The sequence below is a fragment of the Castanea sativa genome, chromosome 12, assembly GCF_040712315.1.
Source record: "Castanea sativa cultivar Marrone di Chiusa Pesio chromosome 12, ASM4071231v1".
NCBI lineage: Eukaryota > Viridiplantae > Streptophyta > Magnoliopsida > Fagales > Fagaceae > Castanea > Castanea sativa.
The window spans coordinates 17,790,418-17,800,231 of NC_134024.1; the positions used below are offsets into that span (position 1 = coordinate 17,790,418).

Sequence of the window (9,814 nt, forward strand, 5' to 3'; positions counted from 1 at the left end):
GAACATTGGACAACATGGTTGAACTTGGGACCCTAACCTTTTTTAAAGCTTTTATATTGACATGCCAACCACCAAGCCAAGCTCATTTATTATGTCATTCCTATATTTCATATTCTATTTATTTTAAGTTTAGATTATAGTTTTTCAATTTATCATATTACCTTCCTCTCAATTTATTATTATTTGATAATTTTATTAGTGGTTCAAGAATTATACTTTAACATATGAATATGCAATTTATAAATTTATGTTGAAAATGATTTTATTTTAGACTGCAATATTTTTGATTTGAAAGATTACTAAACAAAAAAATTTATATACTTGTTTATGCTTTATTATTTTCTATTAACTTTATAAAAATTGTGAAAATTCATTTTAAAGTTTAATTTTGACATTATCACAGTCCAACCTCAGTTAGACTTTAATCCGACCTTAAAAAACTTGATTTTTTTTTTTTTTTTTTTTCCGGTTTTTTTGACTGATATAAGTCGTAAAACCATGTGGGATAGTATGAGAATGCTAAGCCATTAAAGTGGAGCCTATCAATTGAATCGCCTTTTGGGGCTAAAATCTGATTGTTTCACCAAGATATGCAAAAGTAGTTGAAACTTAAAGCAATGTGCACAAAAGGTAGTTTGTTGCAGCGTCTTCCATTGATAGGAATAGAATCTTTCAATTTTGCAAAAGTAGGCAAAAAGCTTAAAATATTCTTGGGATCAATCAATGATTCCCCTCCCAATTTTTATTTAATTTAGTTACATCTTATTGGAATACACATGCTTACAAAGTACTTTCATTTACATAGCGGTCCTGTGCTTCAACCACACAACTCTTTTGAGTGGGGTGAGCCTTTGCTTTAGGTAGCATAAACATGATCTAAAATCTGAAAAGATAAATAAAATTGCTATTGGTGGGCATATCTATATTTTACCCTATGCAATTAGAAATCCCAAATAGTTATGCCATCACAAGCCAAATAAGGCACATATCATGGGCCTGAATATATCCTTCTCCACATAAAAAAAGGTTGAATTGTAAGCTTCCCAATATAATTGGCAAAATGACACCTTACCAACCCACACCTAGTAGCTACTATATAAACATATCTTTGATGGGACTGACCAACTAATAGTTTTTCTTGTACTCTTTCTCTTTTGAAGGTAAATATACTTGTAGGCTTTCTAATTGCGTAAGTTACTGTAATTAAAGTTTTCAAAATAAATTAAGCCAAGATTGGAAATTGGAAGCAGAACCAAAAAGTGTCCACTCATGAACCCCGCTAGTGATTTTTGAAGTACTAGTTAGTGCTTGCCACCCATGTCTTGAGAATTCATGTCCATGTCACTAAAACAACCAAAGCCAAAGTCCTCTCCAAAAAAGTCCTTGTAGTTCAATGAAAATTCAGAGTAATTTTCTGGTGATGATGATCCAAAATTACTGTAGTCTTCTCCTGTTGCTGGGAAATTCCATAGTGAATCATCCAGATATGACTCAGACCATATGTAACTCATTAATAGGTCATTGTCACCTGGGTCCAATGACTGAGATTCACCAGTTGAGGAATTTTCAGTTGGGGCACTAGAATTGTCTATGGAGGAGGCTTGGCCACATATCTTTGTTGATTCCTGATGGTTGACTTCAATGTCTCTTTGATCAAGACTTTGACAAAGGGTATTTGGTTGGGTGGCCTCTTTATTAAGAGGTTCATGTGTAATTGGATCAATACCCATCTTAATAAGCTTTTTCTTGATGTGGGTGTTCCAATGATTCTTGATCTCATTATCGGTTCTTCCAGGCAATCTTGCTGCGATTTTGGACCACCTAAAGAAAATGAAAGTGTAGCTTTATTATTTTGAGGAAAAAAAAATTGAAACACTAAAACTACTTCATAGAAAATGATTTGACTTCTGACTAGTCTTTTAATGCATTGGATGCAAACGCCGAAAAATGCGGTATGTGTCAACATGTGTTGTATCTGTGTTACGTTCAAGATAGCATTGAATGCAACACCGAAAAGCGCGGTATGTGTCAACATGTGTTGTATCTGTGTCATGTTCAAGATACAAGATGAAAATCTTGCCCGAATTTATATATATTGCAATTTTTTCATTATATTTTTAAATAAAAGGTGTCATTTAAAAAAAAAAAAAAACTTTATAGCTCATACAGATTCATTATCATCGATTTCTGTTATCATTTAGTTCCATTTTCTTCATATCTATATGGTAAACTAAGTTAAAGTACTAAGTAATTAGGAGTTTCTGGACACCCCACATTCTGTCATCATTAGCCATAGCTGTAGCTGTTTATTTCATGTACAGGTAGACGTGCAAGTGTAAAATCCAGACAGCTAGCCATGGAAAATGAAAGTAAGATTAGATAGTGATGCAACGTAACATTATCATCTTTTTTTGGCTTATATCAAATTGTCAATATTCCAACATGTTGAAACCAAGGTGTAGAAATTTTAAGACCTCAAATTTCATTCGCATGCATGTGTTTCACACCTCCCACAACAAAAGCACTAGACCCCAGCTAGAAAAGTAGACCAGAGTTCTCCAATAACATGTTTCGAAAAATTATGCTTACAGAACATGTAAACAGTAAACCACAAAACATAGTAATATAGTACCACTAACAATAATGAAATACCTATTGCCAAGACGAGCATGGAGATCAATAACAAGTTGTTCCTCAGCTTCATTAAGTAGGCCTCTCTTCAAGTCTGGCCTGAGGTAGTTAGTCCACCGGAGACGGCAACTCTTGCCACAACGCCGGAGGCCGGCGAGCTTAGGCACGGCACGCCAGCAACATTGGCCATGTGTGAGGATGAAATTGACCAATTTCTTGTCTTCCTCAACTGTCCATGGCCCTTTCTTCACTCCAAGCTTGTCACAACAAGGTTGCCTCCCCATCACTTTTGAGCTTTTAGTATTTTTGCCTTCACTAGTGTAGTCCACCAACTTCGGGAGAACCTAATTAAGCCTAACTCACCCACCTTTATATACTACTGACCTCCCTTTTCATAGGGGCGCATGAAATGTATATTTTGGAGGTTAGCTAATAGCTAGACTCACGCTTGACTTGCGCGTGTGAAATAACTGTTCAAGAGTTCCCAATTCCTATGTAAATAAATACAACAATAATCATCCAAACAAATAATAATAATAAATAAATAAGCAACAAGGTAATTTTTAATGTCATGGCAAAGGTCATGACATTTAATGTATATATCAAAATCTTTTTTAATTTTTGATAGTAATGAGAAGCTAATATGTGACTATCAAATACATTTAAGGATAGCCATTTACTTTGAAATTTGTTTTTGACCAGGATGAGAAAAAGCGCAAATAATAAAACCCTGAAGCCAAGTAAGGGCCAAGCATCATTTTATTATTTAAAAAGTAATAGCTCAACCCCAATATTAATGCATAAGCAAGCTAATCTTTCAAGTAATTTTATTAATTATTAGTACTAAACTTCTTTATCTCTTATATATAGATGATTAGATGAGATCTGTTTTAGCTTTATCTCTTGTTTTATATAATATAAAGGTGATGACCAAGTAATTCTTGTAAATCTTATTGGGCTTGGATCGATTCACAATGTAAAAGCTATATTAAACATTTAAGTTGACAATGTAATTGAAATTTTTTCTTCTTTAAATTTGTGAAACAGGAAGGCAAAGCTCATCCTATTTAATACAAGTATAAAGTATCTTGGTGACTTTGAATCCTGTGATTTTTTTTTTTGAGAAAGTGATTCCTATATTTGATTGGTTCTTTTTATTTTCTAATTGAATATATGCTATTTTTTGTGCTAATTTTCTTTAAACTGGAAAGCAGCATTTATCTTTATATTAGTCCTTTTTTCCCCACCTTTTCTGACCAGAAAAAAACAAAGGAGCTCAAAACTCTAAATACGATATTGATTTCGAATGCATTTGGCTGAGCTTGTTTTTATTTTGTTAAAAAAGTTATATAAAAGTATAATTATACTAAAAAGTTGGAAGTTGACAAAGAAACCCGAAATTTTATCGCTAAACTATATAATAAAAAGACAATAGTATCAAAACTTATTAAGGTAAAGAGTCTTCCATTCGCATAGGAAAATATATTTGGTACTCAGTCTCAACCCTCTCTCTAAGCCCACGCAAAGCCCCTTTCTAGGAAATCATGTTAGTTGCATTGTGATCATGACAAGAAAATGAGTAGTTTGTACCCTTGGCCATATCTACTGCTAGGGTCTCTTGAAAAATGCCTCTCATCTCATCTTGAATGTTTGCTAATATATGACTAAGAATTTTTTTTTTTAATAGCCTAAATCTTAAGTTTTCTTTTTGTTGTTTTCTTCTCAATCAGTAAACTTTAATCTATTTTCAATTTGGGTAAGACTTTGATTTATGTACAGTACATTAGGTTTTTTAATTAAATTCAAATACAAAGATGCATTTATTAATACAATACAAATAATGTTATCTTTTACAAGAATAATTAAATTCAATATAATTATGTATTTATATTCAATGGGAGAATCCAATGTATTGTACCCAAGAAACTATATTTAAGTTGTCTTTTTGTCTAGTGTCATCCACTCTTGTTGGTAGTTTTAAACTGTGTTTGGTAAAATGAAGAGCGAGGGAAGGGGAAGGAAATTGAGGAAGAGAGGGGAGAGAAAATAGAAGAGAAATGATAACATTTTTCCTTTTGCTTGTTTAGTTTGTAAGGAAAAAATAGAAGAAAATATAATTTATAAGTATGTCCCACAATTAAAACTCTCTCTTCTCTTTTACCTTTTCTACCGGATTGGGAAGTCCTAACAAGACAAAGAATTTTGATTCCTTTCTTTTCTTCTCTCCCAATTCTTTCGAACCAAACATAACTTTAGTATTTTGGTGGACTTAACGGTGGAAGCATTACATTGAAAGCCAATGAAACTAAATATATAAAATTGAAAATAGGTCAAAGCATGTATACTTTGTAATTGATCCTTTTTCAAAAACAATGCGCGTGTGCACACTCGCATTTGTAGAAAAAGAAAAATGTTAGAGCTAGACAGAGTGAGTGGCCCATCATAACTCATATAAGTTTATTGAAAGGTGCGTGGGACCTAAGAATTACACGTTAGTTGTTTGTTCCCTTTTATTTTGATTTCACAAGATGTAGGGTCCATGATGCGATTGTGGAAAGTGGTGTACCCAACCACATAGTTACATCTAAGCCAAAAGCTAGTTTTATTTCTCGTTTTATTCACACGCTCCTAAATTGTACCACTTGTTTCTCTCTTACTCAAGCATTTCATCATTCATTTCGTCAGCAACTTCTTCAACCTCTTTGGCTAATCTTTTGCTAAGTGGTAAGCCTAAACATTAGACAATGAGAGGCTATCATAAATATTTGGCTTATATGATTATTGAACCCAAAACTTTTTTTTTTTTTTTGACGTAAATTGTGTCATGCTTGAGGTCTTGTTTCTAAATCATACATCGGGTCAATTTAGTTAATTAATTTTTGAAAATGATTTATTATGTTACTATTGCCTCTACTTGCATAAGTGAGGACACTATTGATTATTCCATTATGCTGTTTTTGTTTTTATGTATTTGATGTTCATAAAGTGAAAAGTTTTTCTTCAGCTATGCTATCACATTGATCTTAAAAAATGATATGAATTATGAACAAAATGGTCTTGAAGGGCTAATCAAGTACAAAAATGTAAGATTATGTGATAAAAGAAACTTTTTAATGCAAAATTTAATTCTATACAACAACTTGTGGACACCACCAATATATTTCATAAGGAAATTTATAAGCTATTACTGTAAGCATTTGTTGAGACAATATTATGTCGCCTTTAGGGTTTGTGTTATTTTAACAACCTTTTGTTAAAAGCTTTGTAGCACAGTTATTAGTTGATTGACATTTATTAGTATTTCCAATAGAGATATTCTAGGTTCAAATCCCTTATTTCATTGTAATTATCAAATTATATTAAAAAAAAAAAAAGTCTTTTCATAGGATTCATAACACTTATATTATGTAGGTGTTACCCTTGTTGCCTTAGTATAAAATAAAATATTACCTTAATAATGACCCTTAAAAATTGTAGATTTTGTAAAATGATTTTAAGAGATGATGGTCTATACTTATTTTTGTGTTCTCATACTTTATTTACTTTCAAAACTTGAATTTTGCATTATTATAAAGCAATTATACTCTTCCCTTATGGTTAAATTGTCATAAAAATTATTAAAATTCAGCCTTATATTCTTAGGATTACTCTTTTCAATTCAAATTGGTATGAGGTAATTATACTCATCCCCCTTCCCCTATATTTGTGTGTATGTATTTTTCAAAAAAAAAAAAAAAAAGATACTCAGTGTTGTTGAGTAGTTCCACATCGGTAATGTGTGATATTGAGAAGGGGTTTATTACTTGCTACGCGACACTAACTGCCGGCATGCAGTTTTGGTATTGGCGTGTAAGTGTATTCCCTTATCTCATCCCCTTCTATACTTAGTGTTGTTGAGTAGTCCCACATCGGTAAGGTGTGATATTGAGAAGGGAATTATCACTTGCTTCGCGACACTAACTGCCGGTATGCAGTTTTGGTGTTGGCGTGTGAGTGTATTCCTTTATCTCATCCCTCTAACCTATATATGTGTGTGTGTTTCTCAAAAAAAAAAAAAAAAAAACTCTAGTCATCACATCACATATCATTTATTTGGATACAACTTGTGTAATAGAAACTACCTTAATAATTTTTCTCTTAAGTCATATGACATATGCAACTCGAAGTCATAGTGAAATGATTGAATATAGTAATTGAAGAATGCGACAAATAAACAAATAATTTGTATGGATCCAAAGGGTACGCGTAAGGATAAGGATTTAGATTTAAACCTTACTATTATTCGAACCTAAGAAACTATTTGCCACGTCACAACCCAATAAGGTGCATTTGTTTTATGACCAAGTTCAAGAATTATATATATATATATATATATATATATATATATATATATATATATATATATATATATATATATATATGAGAGTTGAGTTCAAGTTACATTCTGTGTAATTTTAAGTAATGTTATATCACTCAATATTTTTTAATTGGATGCAAATTTTGACACATCTACTGTTAGATTACATTATCTTCGTATATTCTCCATGCTTGACAAATTTCAAGGTGATTAAAGATTATTAGCCATGTCATCAATCAATTTTGTAAATTCAAATTTTTGTAATTTAAAATAATGCATAAAAGTTGAGTTTATAGATCGAATGGTAAATAAAATCCAATTGACATGAAAATTGGCATGATTGTTAAGAACATATAGAACATGTAATTCAATAGTGGGATTTTCAAGATATGAATTCTATATTATTTTAAACTGCAAAAACTTGAATTTAAACAATTGATTGACGACATAATTATTAATCTTTGATCACCTTGTAATTTTGCAAGCATAGAGAATATACGAATATAATGTAATCTAATAATAAATTTGTCAAAATTCGTATCTAATTAAAAAATATTAAGTGGTGTAATTTTACTTAAAGTTACACTAGATGTAACTTAAACCTAACCCTATATTTAGATGTCGAGATCACACACACACACACACACACACAGATATATTTGAATGATTTAAATTTTAAATCTATAAATAATAATGATTATGTACATAAAAAAATGGTAGCTTAAGAAAGGCCTAAGTAATTAGAATTAGTATTGCATTCTCACTATATAATATACAAAAGAAATTATTTAGTACTTTCAAAGTACAACGATGTAATACTCCTTAATAGTTAATACATGAATAGTGGGACTTACTATTCATGTGAGAAAAAAATTGTACAATGGAAGTATTAAATAATTTTCCGTGATACCTAGGATTGAAAATGAAAATTTTCAAATTTTGGCAATGTAGGACTTGAAAGCAGAAGTAGCACTTAATTTAAAATCTTATTATGGATAGGGAAGACGGTACATAACATGAGTTTAGTTTGCTCTAATACTAGTACCTAAGTCATATGAGGCACCCATTAGCCTTCAACAATGAGGTCCACTTTGTTGATAGGTTTGTAGTTCAATTAACACTTTATCAATCTCCGTTTCTCATGTCATGGATGTAACATATCTTCTCCCTTTCCTCTCAAAATGAAAAGTACACTATAAGAAAAAATAGTAAAAAAACCATATGATATCATTTTACGAATTAATGATGTAATGTGTGGTAGTTATATCGTCATTATGATTAAACTAATTTCCCCAATACATAAAAGGCTAAAAAGAGGTTGTAATTGATTCATAATTTATGTTTCAAAGGCAGGTATGGATTTTTCAAGCATGTTTAGATGGGTGGTATGGTGGGGAAGTAAAGCATATCAGCTTGTCCCCCAGCCTTCGGATTTTTTTTGGAGTATGAAGCCCGCAACATCCTTTTTAATTACCATGCAATCCGCAATATTCAACAAGGCCACAATTACCTTTTTCACCTGTGCAAAAAAAGTGGGTGAGACTGTGAGACTTTGAGACCCATCTGCCGACAATTTAGTAATTTACATGTGTAAAACAAAAGGTATGGATCATAATCAAACTCTCTAGGTCTAGGATTAGTTCCTTAATGTGTGATTTCTTTTGAGAATGTGCTATATAGCTTTTGAGTAGAGCATGGTTCTTTTCTTGCACTCGTGAGAGATAAGACAGCTATTTTTTTGACCAGTTGTGATTAGATGTCAAAATGACTTCATAAATGTTTGGTATAACATAAATGAAGTTTGGTAATGATGATGATAGATCGAGCTCACATAGTATTAACAAAAATTAAGTTTTTTTTTTTTTTTGGGTCAAGTAAATTTGTTTACATTTGTGAAAATTTCTGATTTTTAGCTCCTTTCTAGTTGCGGTCATAACTCATAAACCATCTGCTAATTATTATGACCTTTGGTTATGATCGATGTTTTAAAAGTTTAATAAAAAAAAGAAAGGACACGGCTTCTTAAATGGGCCTTGATTGGCCAACTGTGTCTAAGTCTAATAGGAATGAAAAGCCTATTATGAAAATTACTGAATTTGGTAATTATCATTTGAGTCTAATAGGAATCGAAAGCCTATCATGAAAATTACTGAATTTGGTAATTTTCATTTTGGTTCAAGAGTACATATTAAAACTTGTAAGGAAAAAGTTTAGTTACAAAATTAGTTGTAATTTAAGACTACAAATTTACTTAATATCTTTTTATTGAAAGTGAATTTTGAGAAATCCATCATTGGATTACATCTTCTTCTTATATACTTTATACGTGCAAAATTTCTAAAAAATTAAAGATTAATAGCCATGTCATCAATAAATTGTTTAAATTGCAAGTTTTTGTAATTTAAAATTATTCATGATATATAAGCTTATAGATCATATAGTAAATTGTGGGGTCATGGATTTTGGGATTTGGCCGAGAGCATGTGGTTTTGGCCGAGAAGCATGCGTCGTCCGAGTCCGAGGAGTACTATCTCCTCGGACTAAAGTTAAACGCAAATCTAAGTATAGATCCTAATGATTAAAGATGACCTTTCAGGAAGTTCTAATGATAGCAACGAGCACCATGAATGTACAAGAGGGATAAGGGCTCAAAAATATCTAAGGGGAAGCTGCTACCACTGCATTAATGAGGAAGTGACCTCTGAACAGTATTATGGCAGCCTTACAACCACCCTAGAAGACTTTTAGAGGGGGCTGATGGGACAAGTATCAGCATAAACCATCAACTGTCCACATGTAGTCCACATGTAGGGTAAGGATGAAAGG

The 9,814-nt window shown here is 31.6% G+C and overlaps 1 protein-coding gene across 1 annotated transcript; it reads right to left on the bottom strand.

Moving 5' to 3' along the window:
* Positions 1-702: 702 nt before the first annotated feature.
* LOC142619028 (MYB-like transcription factor ODO1) lies at positions 703-2,971 on the bottom strand. Its single transcript, XM_075792100.1, has 2 exons — positions 2,653-2,971; positions 703-1,821 (listed from the first exon to the last, which is right to left on the bottom strand). Exons 1-2 carry the CDS (start codon positions 2,913-2,915, stop codon positions 1,302-1,304), a joined length of 783 nt encoding a protein of 260 aa, XP_075648215.1. The 5' UTR covers positions 2,916-2,971; the 3' UTR covers positions 703-1,301.
* Between the last annotated feature and the right edge of the window lie 6,843 nt (positions 2,972-9,814).

What these genes read in the sequence shown, in the direction of transcription:
- LOC142619028 (XM_075792100.1), bottom strand. Translation starts at nt 2,915, where the DNA reads ATGGGGAGGCAACCTTGTTGTGACAAGCTTGGAGTGAAGAAAGGGCCA. An exon ending in CATGCTCGTCTTGGCAATAG is followed by an intron (nt 1,822 to 2,652) that starts GTATTTCATTAT and finishes CATTTTCTTTAG; the next exon opens with GTGGTCCAAAATCGCAGCAA.